Raw genomic sequence first — 19,204 nt, forward strand, 5'->3', positions numbered from 1 at the left:
TTGCCTTCCATTTCAGAGTTTTGTTTTTTTTCCTGTAACAGAAAAATGTCTCCTTTTGTAACTGAGAATACTATCCAGGCGTCAGGGGCATTACCAGGGGACGTGGTCATTTCTCTCTTTTTTCTGTAGCCAGACAGTAGAAGCTGGGGGAAAGGGCAGTATATCTGTGGCAAAGTTCCTGGTCACAAAAGTTTGGCTACATTTATAAAATTCTAATTCCAGGTGAAAGGGGAATATAAACTTAATTTTTCTGAAAACTACAAAGAACAGAGACAGATGCCAATGAGTTGCAGGCATCATTGTGTAAACTGAGTGCAGAAACCGTCTGGTGGCTGGGCAGGCGTCATTGGCCAGAGCATGGCAGGTTTTCCATGGCCAAAGCCACTGAAATTTTGACTGCTCAGGACTTCATTTTGGGGCTTCTGGGGCATAAAAGGCCTTGGTACAAAGAGCATGTTATCCTTTTCAACTATGGCACCCTTTTCAGATGTAAGATTCTGAGTTGACAGGAGCATGAGACCGATTGTATTAATTCCTGGATTTAGTGCTAAGTAAGTTTTTCTCTATATAACAAGTCTGAATGGATGGCAAGGCAAGAGAGGAGTTATTCTGTTTATTCCATCTCTACCTCTCCTTGAATTTCTTCCCCTCATCCCCACTTCATCAAATGGCTTTGTGTTTACATGATGTTTTTATTTTATTTATGTATTTATTTTGAGACAGAGTGTCACCCTGTCACCCAGGCTGGAATGCAGTGACATGATCTTGGCTCACTGTAACCTCTGCCTCCCAGGTTCCAGCAAGTCTCCTGCCTCAGCCTCCCAAGTAGCTGGGGATTACAGGCACCCACCATGACGCCTGGCTAATTTTTGTATTTTTAGTGGAGACAGGGTTTCACCATGTTGGCCAGGCTAGTCTTGAACTCCTGACCTTCAGTGATCCACCCACCTCAGCCTCCCAAAGTGCTGGGATTACAGGCCACTGGGCGCGGCCTACATGATATTTTTGATACCTCTATTTCTGTTTCCAAACACCACAATGTATTTCACTGCAGATATGAGGGACTCCAACTGGCATTAGAGGGTATGTATTTAAAATCTGAGCCCACTTAGAAATTATAATAAAAATAACATCTACCACTTATTGTACATTAATTAATACTATTTTGGTGTTATTTATTTATTTATTTTTGAGACAGAGTCCTGCTCTTTCACCCAGGCTGGAGTGCAGTGGCACAATATTGGCTCACTGCAGCCTCCGCCTCCCCAGTTCAAGCTATTCTCTTGTCTCAGCCTCCTGAGCAACTGGGATTACAGGCACACACCACCGCCCCCGGCTAATTATTTTGTAGTTTTAGTAGAGATGGTGGTTTTGCCAGGTTGGCCAGGCTGGTCTCGAACTTCTGATTTCAGGTGATCCACCTGCCTCAGCCTCCCAAAGTGCTGCGATTACAGGCGTGAGCCATCGCACCCAGCCTGGTTTTATTTATTTATAATTTCATTTAATTCTCAGAATAACCTCATTATTTGTCTATTACTTTTATTCCCACTTTATAGACGAGAAAACCAAGACTCAGAAAAGTTAGGTAACTTGCCAAAGTTCACACATGTAGGCAGTTGCAGAACCAGAATTCAAACCCAGTTCCATCTGACTCCAGAGTCGTTTCTGACACTGGTCTACTTTCTGTCTCAGTAAGTTTAGAAGTCAGGGGACTGGAAGGAACAACAACAAAATAAACCTAACTTAATGCCAAGATAATTGCTGACAAGAATGCATCTCATTCCTACTCCATGTTTAATGTCAATTTTTATATCTTGGGTAAGGGAGCCTATTATAAAGCTACTTGCTCAAGGTTATCCTCCTCCTACCCCGCCCCCATCATCAGATGATTTTTATTTATAGCTATGCTTAAACATCATGGGCAATAATCAGACTTGCTGTATATTGAATTTGCCATCTGAGCAAAGGTTCTTTCTCAAAGCATATTTGCTTTATTTACTTTCTGGTGTTTGCCAATAAATTAAAAAGACAATTCTTTTTGGTTTGCTTTAAATTTTTTGTTCCAAATGTTCTTCAGCTCTAGAATTTAGTCAGTGAGGTCAAATTAGTCAAGTCCAGATAAGTCAAACTTAATTTTTCTTTCCATGTCCATTAGATATTTTGAGTTCTACAGAATACACAAACATTCTGGATTTCTTCTAAAGAAAAATATATCCTGATTTAGTTCTGTATTGTTTATGATCATGTATGCTTTACTTCACTGTCTGATGCTAAGAGCTTCCTAGAATTCATTCCTTAAGGAGTTAAGTCATGGCATTTAATTATTTGGCAGGATGTTTTAAGTACATATAATTATTATATCTTCCCTCCATTTTGTGATGGTGGTGAGCCAAGTAATCTGCATTAAGAGAAAATAAATAACACCTACATTAATGCTACCAACAAGGAGCTCACAGTACTTTGGAAAAACTCATTATAATTTTAGCACATAGTGGGTGTTCAATACTTCATCATCTACCAAACTAACATCACCACACCCTTTCCAGGTAAGAGAATCTAGGCAGGCCAGGTGTGGTGGCTCACGCCTGTAATCCCAGCACTTTGGGAGGCCGAGGCAGGCGGATCACCTGAGGTCAGGAGTTTGAGAACAGCCTGACCAACATGGTGAAACCCTGTCTCTACTGAAAACACAAAAATTAGCCAGGCATGGTGGCGGGCACCTGTAATCCCAGCTACTTGGGAGGCTGAGGCAGGAGATTTGCTTGAACCCAGGAGGCAGAGGTTGCAGTGAGCCGAGATTGTGCCACTGCACTCCAGCCTGGGCAACAAAGTGAGATTCCGGAAAAAAAAAAAAAAAACAGACAATCTAGGCAAAGAGAAATTATGTTGATTCTATTCCTTAAGTCAGACCTTGGAAGGTCAACTGCATGACTGTGGCTGAGACTTTGTACTTGGGAGTAAGCAGTTTTAAATCCTGACCACTATCTCGGGCAAGTCCCTTCTCTTTTCTGAGTGCCCGTCTGCTTCTTGCCCTATCAGACATTTCTCACATAGGTTCATGGCAATGATAAAGAATAAGATTAGACAGCACACTGGGTATGGCTTTATAATCACGGGCATTAAGTGATGGTTTTCTTCCTTATTCATTCCACTTGGTCTTAACTCTTACCCTTCTATTGTTTGGGGATGTTAACTGCAAAGCAGGGACAGAATTTGGGCTAAAGGGTCTTTTTCCCAATCTGGTAAATTAAGTATGTGGTAAGACTTCTGGAAGAGTAGATCTGAGGTACTTTCTTTTGTGCACACTAATAGGAGGTGTGAAGGGAAAGCAGAATTGCAATTTCCAGCCTAGGGAGGCCAAGCCAGTCGGCCTCGCCAAACAGGTTGTCTTGGATAAAGAAGGATTTTCAGTCCTGCTATTGGCTGATGGGACCTCCCGCCCTCAGAGCCGCAGATTGAGCACTCTCCTCCCAAGCATAGCTGAGCACTTGGGTGTGGAAGGGTTGCCTGATACTGAGGGTGGGGCGCCTGGAAGACAGGCGATCAGGTTCAGCTCTTGTCTTGCCCTTTATGGTTAAATGTTCTTTGGAAAGTTTCTATATCTCTCAAAATCCTGGGGGCATTATGATCTTTCTTCTGCCTATCCCAAACCATCTTCAGCCAGTACTGTTGGGAGAATACGAGCTCCAGGGCAGGGTCCCCGGTCCGTCTGGATGACCCCTCTGGTTCTGGCACATAGCTGGCGTTCTATGGAACCAGGTATTTATATAAAAGCAGGGACAGTGGAATGTGAAAACGTTTCGCAAACTCCAAAGCGATTCATAACTAGACAGAGGTCCAATCCTAGGGTATACGAGCTCTTTTTTAAGCACGGATCACAGTTGCTTCTAACGCCACCGAGACGCGGTGAGGACAGGTGCATCCATCTTCTCTGGGCTTCCGCTCTCGAAAGTAGGCCAGGGCGCGCAGCGGTTGAGGGTTTCTCATTCCCAGGGGGGAATCAAACTTGGAGGAAAGCAACCACGGGCCAGGAGCTGGACGCGTGGAAGCGAGCCGCGGTCCGAGGCTCAAAAGAAAAGCCCAAACCTCGCCCCCGCCACCGCGCCGGACGAGACACCTAAGTCCGGGGACAGGTTATGTGCCGGGGAAGTCAGGTGCACTGCACGGCACTACCCCGGTAGGTACACGCTCCTCCACCTACGAGTGACCTAATTACAAGGTGCCAGCCGCGCCCAGAGGTGGAGGTGGTTAATCCAAGCGGCCACTCGCTGCCCGTTCTTGCCCCCAAAGATGAGGGAAACCCACACGTTTACAGCGCCGCTGCATCCCGGATGAGCAATGGGGTCGCAATTCTCGTTTCCGTGATCGGGCTGCCAGGCCCCAGGTGAGGAACTGAGTTCATCACCAGAGCGGCCTTCCCATGGGAACCAGTTCCAGGCCGCCAGTAGCCCCGGTTTCCATCCGATCTGCGCCTGCGCGCGGTCCAAGTGCTCTTTGGGCTTAGTGCTAAGAGATTAGTCCAGTTCGCCGCTGTGCGCACTGCGCATGCTCCAGTTCCATCCTTCCCTTCCCCCACCACCCCGCCCTCCGGGAGCCACGCCCAAAAAGTCAAGGCGCCTCAGTTACCAACCGGCTACGTCGCGCCTGCGCTTTGACCCCCAGTTTGCGCCCCAACTCCGGTCGTGCGACCGCACGGGGTGGGCTCTGCAGTTGCGCAGCTTGCTCCCCGGCCCTTTTCCCCTCCGCTCCCCGCCGTCTCCTGACGCCGGGCGTGACGTCACCACGCCCGGCGGCCGCCATTACAGAGAGCCGAGCTCCGGAGGCTCAGCGAGCGGAGGAGGAGGCTCAGCGGCCGACGGCCGAGTACTGCGGTGAGAGCCAGCGGGCCAGCGCCAGCCTCAAAAGCCGCCAGAAGTACAGGAAGAACCGGCGGCGGGGTGTGCGTGTGGCCCGTGTGCGGGCGGCGGCGCGGGAGCAGCGCGGAGCGGCAGCCGGCTGGGGCGGGTGGCATCATGGACGAGAAGGTGTTCACCAAGGAGCTGGACCAGTGGATCGAGCAGCTGAACGAGTGCAAGCAGCTGTCCGAGTCCCAGGTCAAGAGCCTCTGCGAGAAGGTGAGCTGTAGTACGGCTGCGGACAGCTGCCGCGGGGCCAAGCCCGCCAAGGAAAAGGCGGCCGTGAGGAGGGTGCAACATGGCGGAGGCCGCCGGCCCGGGTCCCCCGAGCTTCCGAGACCGGCGCCCATCCCGGCCGGCGGCGGCTTCCGAGCGACCCGGCGCCCCCTGCCTCCGGCGCAGGGATTGGTTGTCGCTGCCACCGCCGCCTAAAATGGCGCCGTTCACCCGACTCCTGGGTTTTTGAGTCTCCCGGCCTTGGCGCCAGACGAGGTGGCAGGGGGAGCGGAGACCCTGTGGGTCAGCGTCGGGGACGGTTTTGAGGGTGAGCTGGCTTGGATTCTGCTGCTTGGGAATGGAGCCTGGGCCTCTACGGTGGGCTGAGTAAGAGTCTTTCCGCTTGTACCCAGGCCTAGTTAGCTCCAAAGCTGCACAGAGGATCCCCCAAAGGCAGTCTTGTTAGACCATATCCCAGAACATATCTAAAGGTCACACAGCTTTAGTACCCTTTGGTGGCTTGTATTAAACTCAGAAGCGATCTTCTCCAGAAACCAAGGTAAGGGGTGTCTTTAAGAATTTAAAAATTATTCTCTTAACCTAATTTCTACGAAGGTCATGGTGGTAGGTATAAGGGAGGAGTTTAACTTATTTTTCATAGTTGGAAGAAATCGGGAATTTGGTGAGTCATACTACATAAGGAGTTTTTGGATTGGAAATCAAATGTCAGTTGAATCTATGATTTATATGCTGACTCAAAGCCTTCTCTCAGCTTAACACACTTGGCATTTTGCCATTTATTTTTTAAATGAACAACAAAATGGAAGAGCGGTAAATTTTGTATCTTTGTTGCAAAAGTTACTTCATAGTATTTTGTGACTGCAGGTAGTAGTAGTAATAACTGTCGACTGAGATTGTATTCCAGACATTGTGCTTAGTGTTTAAATAATGTCTCACACTGAAAATAGAATGTTGTAGTCCACTTAACCTTAAATTTTAGCCAATTCCGTTTTGTTTTCCCTTGGGGATTGGGGAAACAGGTAGTTAATTTCGCTATTAGCTGTGTGTTGTACTTTTAAATTCTTGTAACTCAGTTTTCTAAAGTACACAAAATGCTGATCTCTGCTGTGAACATTTTAACTTCCCTTTTCAAAATTAACTTTGCAGCATGTCGCTTTAGTACGGAATGGTGGAGTATCATATTAGCATTTTGTATTCGTGAAAAAAATCAGTGGAAAACTATTACCCTTATCTGTTTGTGGTTTGATGTGAAAATTAGGTTCATGAGTTTGATGTATATGTTTTCAAGACAGGCTTTTTTAGAAACCATGTTGTGAACAATTGGAATTTAAGTAAGTCAAATTTAGATTTCTTTCTCCCAAGCCTGAACAAAACTACTACTAGTGGATGAGGTGGCACATCATTTGTTGGAGATGGCTTTTAATGGTAGCGATGTATTGAATCTCCTGTTTCTTTACCCTTTCATATCAGATGAGGTTGGTGTTTATTTTGAAGGTTGAAAATTGGCCTTTCTAAATGAATGTATATTGCCAGGTTTTAATTTCTAGGTACTATATATGATGATCTTACCGATTTTTGGAATTCAGTGCATTATATGACTTTTAAGTCAATAGTTGGTCAGTTGACTAATCTTTTGAAGAAAACATGGAAAGGAGGGAGGTAATAACGTAACTGGAAGACTGGACTGCGAGTTAGATTTGGACATGAGTCCTTCCGCTCCTACTTGAGTAATTGGGACAGACTTTGGGACAGCCACTTAACTTGGTCCTTGTTTTCCTGTCTATAAATTAAAATATGTTCTGAGATTATACAGTCAATTCCGTTTTAAATTAGTGTGTTTAATATTGAACACCTATTGAATATCCAAGATTGCATACTCTTTTGAGAGGAATGAAAATCAATGAAGAGTAAGTATGCTTATTGTCAAGGAGTTATAAATCTAAAGAAAAGCATAGTATGAAAAGGTGTGGGAGATGGAGCATGGAAGTAGAGGGTTTGTGCTGGAAACTGTTGTAGAAGATAAGATATACTGGATGCTAAAGTGGGGTGAGTGAAGCTAATGCATCTAATATTGCTTTCCACATCTTTGTAAAACTAAGATGTAGTGAGGTAAATCTCCATTGCTTGCTCTGCTTACGCAAATTTTAGTTCTGAGTGCCAAAAAAGATGGAAATAATATTTGAGAGTAGGTGTTTTATATAAAAGTTTCCATGGAATGGATCCGTTTTGGTGGATATCATTACACAACCTTCATACTGTTTATAACTGGTATTTCAACTTTGAGGATGATATTAAACTTCCAAACTAAATTAATTTGAAGACAGTTTTTTTTTGAGTATGTGGAATCCATGAACTGATATTTTTTTGTACAAGTCTTTCTAATAAAACAAAAGCTGTCTTTCACTGTTAATGTTTGTGTGCCAGTGGAATCTCTGGGTGAAAGCTACGTATGTGCTCTTTGGTGTGATTGCCTTCTAAAGAGTAATTTTGAAAATTTGAGGGCTAATTTTTTTCGTTAGTATATAATAATAGTATTTTTTTGAGAAAAAAGATACTTGTTTGATAATAGTTGATAATTTTTTCAATCGTAAGAAGGAATGATAATGTAAAAGCCTTCCTTCTACCCACCTAAAGATGCCTGATTTGAAGGGAAAATATTTAAATAGTAAAGATGTATACCATAAGAGGTCATTGTTATTAAAAAATCCTGAGGCCATTATTTTGTTATCCCATCGACAATTAACACTGTTACGTATTCAAAACTGGGAAAATCTAAGTATGCATTTATAGACAAGGGTGAACATGGTTTTTATATTACTGACTAGCTGAAAAGAATTTTAAGATGTGATTAAGGTTTATATAAAAGCCAAGGTTGTTAGTGTATCGTATATTTTGTCATATTGAGGATCATAATTTGTTGATAGTTTAATAATTTGGTGTGCAGTTTTGTCTCAGGCTCAGTTCTGTAGTCAGCATTACATCAGTATGACTAGCCTGGTATGTTTCAATCTACAGATTGAAAGGACTATAATAGTATCAACTTGTTTTTGCATTGACTACAGTAAACTTTTACCATGTGACTTCAGCCTTGGTTTAGTTTGGGTGTGATTCTTGGCTTTGTGCTTAACAAACGTGTGGAGAACGTTGTTTGATAGCCAGACTTTTTTTTTTTTTCCCCAAGAAGTTCTTTACCTAGGTATGCTGTTTTCCATTGCTCTGCAAGCACTATAAATAAAGTGCAGTCATTAGTCATTAAAATGTTAGTTTTAACATTTGTTACATGAGTATGGACATTACAAACTGCTTGCTTCTAATTAGATGAGCTGAAAAATATTTGACCAAGATGACATTCTTGTATGAAGTGGGTAATATATTGGTGTATGTGTGTACATTTCATTTTAAAGGCTGTTTGGCTCATTTACCTAGAAGTGATTTGAATATTGAGGACAAATAGGTGGGGGAATCTTGTTACAGAACATTATTTTTATCATACTTTTATAAGATAGTTATTGTTCTCAGTTACAGATACAAACCAAAGACTCAGAAAGATAAAGTGACTCAACTAAAGGGGCTAAAAGTGAGATTGCCAAGGCTTGTGGATTCTAAGCCTGATGTTCTCATATTGCTTCACAGATCCCCTTCTCTTTGCAGAGGTAGTGTTAATAGTGAAAGATGTAGGTGAATTGGGGCCAAGCTAAATTGGGAAGTCAACACTTTCGTAAAAGGAAACTTTTTTTTTTTTTTTTGAGACAAGATCTTACTCTGTCACCCAGTCTGGAGTACAGTGGTGCAATCTTGGCTCACTGCAACCTCCACCTCCCAGGTTCAAGCAGTTCTCTTGCCTCAGCCTCCCTAGTAGCTGGAATTACAGGCACCCGCCATTGTGCCCAGCTGTTTTGTATTTTTAGTAGAGATGAGAGTTCACCACGTTGGCCAGGCTAGTCTGGAACTCCTGACCTTCAGTGATCCACCTGCCTCGGCCTCCCAAAGGGCTGGGATTACAGGATTGAGCCAGCAGTCCTGGCCAAAAGATTATTCAAAACATTATTTTTATTTTCATTGCTTGAAAGCTTCCTGTTCATGTTACGTACTGTTGTCCCACTTTGAACTGGAAAGAGTAATTATTATTCAGTTTTGGATGTAGCTGACAACATTTGCCCCTCAAATAAGATTGGTGAGATGAAAACCCTAGATAATTTCCCTTGTATTCACAGTATAAATCATGATCCAGAGACTGAGCTCTAAAGTATTATAATAAAGTATAACTGACTTTTTATATTGTTCATTGCAGCTGAAAAATGCCTCTTTTCAGCAGGGCGAGGTGGCTCACACGCCTGTAATCCCAGCACTTTGGGAGGCCGAGACGGGCGGATCACGAGATCAGACAGAGACCAATCCTGGCTAACACGGTGAAACCCCATCTCTACTTAAAAATACAAAAAATTAGCCGGGCATGGTGGCACGCAACTGTAGTCCCAGCTACTCGGGAGGCTGAGGCAGGAGAATTGCTTGAGCCCGGGAGGCAAAGGTTGCAGTGAGCCAAGATTGCGCCACTGCACTCCAGCCTGGGCGGCAGAGGGAGACCCCCCCACACACACACACATGCAAAAGCCTCTTTTCATCATCTTAGCTTCCACAGTCAAATGTCATGCATATGTGTATTTGTTTCATGGTCTCCTAGGCAGGAAGCTGTAATGCAGCTAGTTTGGAGTTGACTTCATGAGGAAACAGAAAAGGTGAACATTCCCACTATTCAGAAACAGGTTCCCCAACCCTCCCTACATTCTCCATTGGGGCCAGAATTGTATGTTTTCACAAAATTGGCAGTAAGGCTAAGTTGAAGCTCGTGTACTGTAGAAAGAATGAAGGACCCTTCAGGAGTATGCGGGATAACATTTGTATTACCAGTCTGGTGTGGCCCTGTTTTATGGCAGCAAATATGTTCCCTATCTCATGGTAAGTCAGGTTTGTCAGAGTTACCTGTGAGATATCCTTTGCTTAGTTTGGAAGGGGTAAGTTAGGAAAACTAAGAGACTGGGTTTGGTGGGGTCTTATCAGGCTACTGAGGAGAGAGGCAAAGTTATATGTAACAGGGAGACACTACTCTTTCTACTTTGACCCATTTATCTTATATCATTATCATCCTTGCCTGAAAAAGCTGTCAACCTCTACTCATACACAAGCAGATCTGAATTGGATGAGAACTATGAAGGAGGCAGATTTTTGTTTTTGTGTGTGTGTGTGGGTTTTTTTTGTTTGTTTTTTTGAGATAGTCTCACGGTCGCCCAGGCTGGAGTGTAGTGGTGTGATCTCGGCTCACTGCAACCTCTGCCTCCCAAGTTCAAGCAGTTCTCCTGCCTCAGCCTCCCAAATAGTTGGGATTATAGGTATATGCCACCACGCCCAGCTAATTTTTGTATTTTTAGTAGAGTCTGGTTTTACCATGTTGGCCTTGCTGGTCTTGAATTCTTTACCTCAAGTGATCCACTCATCTCAGCCTCCCAAAGTGCTGGGATTACAGGCGTGAGCCACTGACACCTGGCCTGTTTTTGTTTTAAATAGGTTTTCCTTTGGCTTCTGGGGCAGAAGTGGTAGACCAGGCTGAAGAAGGGAGAGGTGTCTAGTTGTCAGTAAATGGTTGGGAGGAGATGGGGTTTGAAAGAATGGTAAAGAACAACTTGAGATTAACTACTTAATTTTTTTTTTCTTTTTTCTTCTTTTTCTTTTTTTGAGACAGAGCCTTGCTCTGTTGCCCAGGCCGGAGTACAGTTGCGTGGTCTCGGCTCACTGCAACCTCTGTCTCCCAGTTTCAAGCGGTTCTCCTGCCTCAGCTTCCTGAGTAGCTGGGATTAGAGGCATGTGCCACCATGCCTAGCTAATTTTTGTATTTTTAGTAGAGACGGGGTTTCATCATGTTGGCCAGGCTGGTCTTGAACTGCTGACCTCAAGTAATACGCCCGCCTCAGCCTCCCAGAGTGCTGGGATTACAGGCATGAGTCACTGTGCCCAGCTAACTGCTTAATTTCTTCACAGTGCAGTATTATTGCCTGTTTATTTATTGGTCTGTTGTGGATTGTGGTTTAAAATGGATGAACAAGGCAGTGGCGCAGATATGTGTATATCTGAATCTGGGCAGTTTTTAAACTAAACATGACCAGTTGGTCAGTCCCTCTTGCACCCTGTGTTGCCACTTCTGCCTTAGTTTAGTCATGTAGTTACTACTACAGATGGGGATTTTTTACCCTGCTGGTCTTGGGGCTGGAAGAAGGTTGCAAACCTTTGTGCTAGATTGGGACCAGGAGTAGAATGGGAGACAAGCAGTAGCATGTGTTTACCTGGCCAAAGGCATGCCAAGTGTAGTTCACAGGGGTTATGGAGTGTCAGTGATGCTATCGTGTGACAGTGTACGTTTGTTTTTGGAACCAATATTTAATAAACCCTCATTGATGCATTATTGTCTCTATTGAGCTTTGTCTAAAAAGCACTACCTTATTCTCGTGTATAAGGATTTCTTAGTTTGGTTTTGCTCTAATTAATAGCACAGTTTTGGATTAGTCAGAAGATTGACTTTGTAGTTAATTCTAGATAGGGAATGTTTTAGAATGCTTGTGCCGGCGGTGGTCAAGTAACTTATTTTTGTGCCGCTCATCATCTGTAAATGAGCAATAATGCCCACTATCTATTTCTTTTGGCTGGCTTTACTTAATAAAATAGGCTTAAGGATTGATTTAGGATGGGGTAGAATTGTAGTAATGAAATCAACCTTAAAGACCATCTACGCTGGTGGGGCACAGTGGCTCATGCCTGTAATCCCAGCACTTCGGGAGGCTGCAGCAGGTGGATCACGAGGTCAGGAGATGGAGCCCATCCTGGCTAACACGGTGAAACCCCGTCTCTACTGAACATACAAAAAATTTAGCCAGTCATGGTGGTGGGCGCCTGTAGTCCCAGCTACTCGGGAGGCTGAGGCAGGAGAATCGCTTGAACCCAGGAGACGGAGGTTGCAGTGAGCCAAGAAACTACATGTATAGCAACATTTCTCAGTTGTATAAGTAGATTAAAACTTTTTTTTTCTATGCAGGAATGATTGTGAATGTTTAATTCATTCACATATGTAGGTTAGTTGGTAAAAATTGAGTTTAGTCTGTTGTGCATATGAGACATAGAGCTTTAAGGATCTTTCCTTTTGGTCAGAGGCAAAGGTGATTATATTGCAGAAACAGACGGGAAAACTCACAAATTTTATATTTTTCTTTTATTACAATTTTAGAATTATCCCTCATTGCCAACATTTTTCTTTTATTTAGGTCCTAAGCCTTAGAGCCAAACAGAAAATCCTAGTTACTAGAGTGTTACCTGGAGGGTTAAACTTTTAAATTATAACCATACTGATTTTAATCAAAGAAGATTGAAATGTTTCATCAAATATTAGCGGTATCTGTTCAGTGTAATTAATGAAAGACAAGTAGTCATGACATATTAGTCAGTGGTGGACTGCATATGATGGTGGTCCTATAAAATTATAATGGAGCTGAAAAATTCCTATCACCTAGTGACCTTGTAATGTCATAGTGTAACACTTTATGTTGTTTATGTTTAGTTATACAAATACTTCACATTATGTTAACAGTTGCCTACAGCATTCAGTACAGTAAATGCTGTACAAGTTTGTAGTCTAGGAGCAATAGGCTATCCAGGAGCCTAGATTCGTAGTAGTCTATACTATCTAGATTTGTGTAAGAACACTCTGATGTTCACACAACTACTAAATCATTTGATGTATCCCTGTGGTTAAGCAACACATGATTAGTACGAAGAATGTTTTGATAGTTGAAGGAAAATAACTCAAGACTCATTTGCTTCCAGGGCTAGTAATGTGTTCTACATCATGTATCACCCCACCCCTCAAACTGCTAGCCCTATATACTAACTTACCACAAACCTTGGAATTTTTTGCATTGTTATCAAAATGACATACCAAATCAACCGTTCATCTTGATGTAAAAACAGTATGAGACAAAATGAAATTCTCTTGGAATATTGAAAAAATTTTTTTTGCCTGTGAATTTAGTAGTTTTACTTCTTAAGAGTTTTCAAGTGATTTCAGTTCTTAAACTGAAAAATAAAATTCAAAAATTAATTGCATTTTTTCCAGTTTTTCTTCTATGTCTTTATATTGGTGGAACTGTCCAGCTATATGGTAAGGATATGAAATGTTAAATTTACTTGAGCTAGAGTTACAATGAACATTAGAATTAATAATCAGACTTTTTTTTTTTTTTTCGTTTTTTGAGAAGGAGTTTTGCTCTTGTTGCCCAGGCTGGAGTGCAATGGCACAATCTTGGCTCACCACAACCTCCACCTCCCGGATTCAAGCGATTCTCCTGCCCCAGCCTCCCGGGTAACTGGATTACAGGCATGCACCATCACGCCCGGCTAATTTTTGTATTATTAGTAGAAACGGGGTTTCTCCGTGTTGGTCAGGCTGGTCTCGAACTCCCGACCTCAGATGATCCGCCACCTCGGCCTCCCAAAGTGCTGGGATTACAAGCGTGAGCCATCTTGCCCGGCCAATAATCAGACTTTTTAAGTAGTAAAATCACTTTCCAAAATGGAGATTCCTTTGTCAAATAGTACTATTAGTAGTACTAAGATTGTAAAGAGGTTATTTGTGTCTGATTTTGAGTTTGATCCTACAGAAAAGACACGTTAGGCCAGCATTGACATTTTCCATCAAGGGCAGAATTGATGATACAAAAACTTGATTTCTGTCTAAGCACGGTGGCTCATACCTGTAATCCCGGTGCTTTGGGAGGCGGAGGCTGGAAGCTCACTGGAAACTAGGAGTTTGAGACCAGCTTGGGCAATGTAGTGAGACTACTATTTCTACAAAACAAAAAATAGGTTTCTCTAGTTAAGTATAGATCCTTGATCTGTGATGAATCTGAACACTTTTTCCTCAGTATAGATCTTGGGATTCTTCTGTGTTTGACTACCTTCTTTTGAAGGAAACCACCTTTTGTTTTTTTTTTGTTTGTTTTGAGACAGTCTCACACTGTCGCCCAGGCTGCAGTGCAGTGGCACAATCTCAGCCCACTGCAACCTCCGCCTCCTGGGTTCAAGTGATTCTCCGGCTTCAGCCTCCTGAGTAGTTGGCATTATAGGCATGCACTACCATGCCCAGCTAATTTTTGTATTTTTAGTGGGGGGCGGGGGGTTTCATCATGTTGCCCAGGCTGGTCTCAAACGCCTGACCTCAAGCGATCCACCCGCTTTGGCCTCCCAAAGTGTTGGGATTATAGGCATGAGCCACTGTGCCCAGCCGAAACCACTTTTAATATATTATACCTTTAGGATATTAGTTATATCATGATTCCTTTCATGTAACTAACAACAAAAGTGAATATTAACCCCAAATATTGGAACTAGTATTTTGAAGCAAGTTATTTCTTGGTATACTTGAGTGCTAGAATTGGTACTGCTATGTGATTAACTGTTTTTGAGACTAAGAAAACATTTTGCTGGACATCTGATGAAATTATCTTAAAAACAGTGCTTGAGTGTTTTCCCTGGAATATAGTGGCAAGAGTACTCTGTTGTCCATCAGAGCTACTTGCTGCTCTCAGATGGCCTTGCTGTTGAATGGCATAATATGATTTCGTTGGAGTACCCAAGTCCTAAGACTTGAAGAATAAGGGTTATTATCTCAGTCTCATCTTTTCTCTGAGATAGCATTTGTTCAAGAAATGTTACCTGTTTTCAATGGTGAAGGGAGTGAGAGTCTGTTTAGGAGTTACTGTACACATTAAACATTGGTGACCAGCTTTTAAAGAATTAGAGGCTAGGCCTAGTGACTTACACCTATATCCCACCACCTTGGGAGGCCAAGGTAGGAGGATATCTTGAGCCCGGGAGTTCCAGACCAGCCTAGGCAACATAGTGTGAGACCCTGTCTCTACAAAAAAATTTTTACTTTTTAATTTTACTTTTTATTTTTTGAGATGGAGTTTTGCTCTGTCACCCAGGCTGGAGTGCAGCGGCATGATCTTGGCTCACTGCAGCCTCCATCTCCTGGATTCAAGTAATTCTCCTGCCTCAGGCTCCTGAGTAGCTGGGACCGCAGGCCAGGGCTACCATGCCCAGAATAATTTAAAGTTAATGTCATAATGTTAACGATGCAGGTTTAAGATGCTGATATAAAGAGAAGCTTGAGTAGTTGCCATGTAATCTTAGGATTTAAGTATAGATTTTAAAATGAAAAACCCTTAGAAAATGGGGAGATGTGATAACTTTTCTTAACACTTGTAGGAGAAAAATTACAAAGCAAAAATGGGCATAGAAAATTTCTGGCTATATATTTAAAAAATAAGAGAAAATGCCAAAAAGTTACTTAAAATAACAGTTTGAAATAGTTTATACACATACTTAAGAACATCATCTAGCTCTTAATGATTAGATATTCAAAAATATGCACTGACAACTTGTATAAGAGGAGAAATAACTGATGGTAAATAAACATGGAATAAAAAGTTTGTACTCAGAAATGAAAAATGCCAATTAAATTGGTGAGATCACCTTTTATATCCGAAATAACTGAGAATGAGTATATTCTTTCATTTATTACTGTATAACAAATTGGCATAATTGAGTTTTATAGTACATATGAAACAAAGTTAATGCTATTTTGCCGCATAATCCCACAATTAAAGCTTTTTGAAAGGAAATAATTCAAATGAGCAATAATACTGTACATGTATAGGTCTGTTTAGAAGGGCATTATGTAGTTTTAAAAAAATCACTATAATGTAGAAACTTGAGTTAGTATGAAACATTAGGACACAAAATGAGATGCTGATCAGTTATAAATAAGAGGTGTCTGTGGGTAAAAACTGAAAGGTGTAATAGAAATAGAGTTCTGGTTGGTAAGAATAAGATAGTTGTATATCTTAAAGCTTTCATTGAAATCTTAACATTTTAATTTTTTTTTTTTTTAAGCATTTTTTTGTTTGTTTTGAGAGAGAATCTTACTGTGTTGCCTAGGCTGGAGTGCAGTGGCATGATCTCAGCTCACTGCAACCTCTGCCTCCTGGGTTCCAGCAATTCTCATGCCGCAGCCTCCCAGGTAGCTGAGATTACAGGCCTGTGCCATCTTACCTGGCAGATTTTTGTATTTTTAGTAGAGATGGGGTTTTACTGTGTTGGCCAGGCTGGTCCCAAACTCTTGACCTCAAGTCATCCACCTGCCTTGGCTCCCAAAGGCATAAGCCACTGTGTGTGGGCTTTTCATTCAGCCTTTTTTTAATGCAAAGAATTGTGACATGGTTGTAATCATTTTGTGCTTTTATTTACTTATTTTAAGATAACATCATCATAGCTCATGGGAACCTTGCACTCCTGGGCTCAAGCGATTCTTCTGCCTCAGCCTTTCTAACAGCTGGGACCACAGAGTGCACCACCATCCCTAGCTAATTTTTATTTTTTGTAGAGACAGGGTCTTGCCACGTTGCCCAGGCTGATCTTGAACTCCTGAGCTCAAACAATCCTCCTACCACAGCCTTCCAAGTAGCTGGCACTACTAATGTGTACCACTATGCCCAGCTAATATTTTAATTTTTTTGTGGAGATGGGGTTTTGCCTAGGCTGAGCAGTAATATTTTGAAAGGAATCTTTTTTTTTTTTTCCTGAGCAATAGGTCTCAACAATGCACTTAAAATATTCAGTATACCATGCTGTAAGCAGATGTGCTGTCATCCAGGCTTTGTTGTTCCATTTTTGGAGCACAGACCTAGTAGATCTAGCATAATTCTTAAGTGCTGAAGGATGGCTTACCACTTAAAACTGGTTTTCAGAATGGTGAATGAGCATTGGCTTCAGCTGAAAGTCACCAGCTACATTAGTCTTTAACAAGAATCAGCCTGTCCGTTGAAGGTTTGAGGGCAGGCACTGACTTCTCTAGCTAGTAAAATCCTAGGTGGTATCTTCTTCCACTAGAGGACTATTTTGTCTATATTGAAAACCTGTTGTTTAGTGCAGCCACCTTCATCATTTAGGTAGATCGTCTGGGAAACTTGTTATAGTTTCTGTATCAGTATTTGATGCCTCATCTTGCACTTTTATGTTAATGGAAATGGGTTCTTAAATCTCTTGAGCCAGTCTGCTAGCTTCAAACTTAACTTCTGTAGCTTCCTCACCTCTATTAGCTTTCATAGAATTGAAGAATTAGGACCTACCTCTGAATTAGGCTTTGGCATTTTTTTTTTTTTTTTGAGACGGAGTCTCGCTCAGTCGCCCAGGCTGGAGTGCAGTGGTGCGATCTCGGCTCACTGCAAGCTCTGTCTCCCGGGTTCCCGCCATTCTCCTGCCTCAGCCTCCCAAGTAGCTGGGACTACAGGCGCCCGCCGCCATGCCCAGCTAATTTTTTGCATTTTTAGTAGAGACAGGGTTTCACCGTGTTAGCCAGGATGGTCTCAATCTCCTGATCTCATGATCCACCCGCCTTGGCCTCCCAAAGTGCTGGGATTACAGGCATGAGCCACCGCTCCCGGCCAGGCTTTGGCTTTTAAGCGAATGTTGTGGCTGATTTGATCTATCCAAACCACTAAAACTTTGTCTGTATCAGCAATGAGACTGTTTGGCTTACTATTTGTGTGTTCACTGAAGTAGCATTTCTAATTTCCTTAAAGAACTTTTCCTTTGCATTTATACCTTGGCAGTTTGATGTCAGAAGCCTACCTTTAGGCCTGTCTCGAGTTTCCATGTGCCCTCTCCTAAGTTTAATAATTTCTAACTTTTTATTTAAAGTGAGAGATATGCAAGTCTTCCTTTCACTTGACCATTTGGAGGCCATTGTAGGGTTATTCATTGGCCTAATTTCAATATTGTATCTCAGGGGATAGGGAGCCCCAAGGAGAGGAAGAGACAGAATGGCCGGTCAGCAGCAGTAAGAATATATACGACGTTTATTAATTTCATTGTCTTATGGGCACGGTTTGTAGTGCCCCAAAACGATTAATAATAGTAACTTCAAAGATCACTGATCAGGCGGGCGCGGTGGCTCACGCCTGTAATCCCAGCACTTTGGGAGGCCGAGGCAGGCCGATCACAAGGTCAGGAGATCGAGACCACGGTGAAACCTCCTCTCTACTAAAAATACAAAAAAAAAAAAAAAAAAAAAAAAGCCGGGCGCCGTGGCGGGCGCCTGTAGTCCCAGCTACTCAGGAGGCTGAGGCAGGAGAATGGCATGATCCCGGGAGGCGGAGCTTGCAGTGAGCCTAGATGGCGCCACTGCACTCTAGCCTGAGGAACAGAGCGAGACTCCGTCTAAAAAAAAAAAAAAAAAAAAAAAAACGAAGATCACTGATCACATATCACCATAACATAACAATAGTAATGAAAAGGTTTGAAATAATTTTAGAAGTACCAAGATGTGACAAAGAGACAAGAAGCGAGCACATGATGGTGGGAAAATGGTGCTGATAGACTTGCTCCACACAGGGTTGCCACAAAGCTTTGATTTATTAAAAAATGCAACATATGCAAAGTGCAGTAAAGTGAAGCACGGTAAAATGAGGCATGCCTGTGGTTATTGTGTGCTCTTAAGGAAATTACTGTTACTATTTTTGAGACGGAGTCTCGGAGTCTCGCTCTGTCACCCAGGCTTGAGTGCAGTGGCGTGGTCTCTGCTCACTGCAACCTCACCTCCCAGGTTCAAGTGATGATTCTCCTACCTCAGCCTCCCGAGTAGCTGGGATTACAGGTGCCCGCCACCATGCCTGGCTAATTTTTTTGTATTTTTAGTACAGATGGGGTTTCACCATGTTGGCCAGGCTGGTTTTGAAACTCCCGACCTCAAGTGATTCATCCACCTTGGCCTCCCAAAGTGCTAGGATTACAGACGTGAGCCACTGTGCTCAGCCAAAAATGATAAGTGGTTAGTGAATCTGTTGTTGGTTCATGTACTTTTAAAAATTGTCTTCTGCTGGGCGCAGTGGCTGTAATCCCAGCCTTTGGGAGGCCAGGGTGGGTGGGTCACCTTACGTCTGGAGTTCAAGACCAGCCTGGGCAAGATGGTG

General features: G+C 42.7%; 1 protein-coding gene across 1 annotated transcript in view; it reads left to right on the forward strand.

The window, feature by feature from the left end:
• The first annotated feature begins 4,240 nt into the window (after window positions 1-4,240).
• Window positions 4,241-19,204, forward strand: part of PPP2CA (protein phosphatase 2 catalytic subunit alpha) — a 31,045-nt gene continuing 16,081 nt past the window's right edge. The window contains exon 1 of the mRNA XM_023196004.2: window positions 4,241-5,114. Within this exon, the coding sequence (XP_023051772.1) occupies window positions 5,013-5,114 (102 nt within the window). The 5' untranslated portion in view covers window positions 4,241-5,012. The remainder of the gene's footprint in view (window positions 5,115-19,204) is intronic.

Source organism: Piliocolobus tephrosceles, chromosome 4 (assembly GCF_002776525.5).
Source record: "Piliocolobus tephrosceles isolate RC106 chromosome 4, ASM277652v3, whole genome shotgun sequence".
In the NCBI taxonomy this organism is placed as follows: Eukaryota; Metazoa; Chordata; class Mammalia; order Primates; family Cercopithecidae; genus Piliocolobus; species Piliocolobus tephrosceles.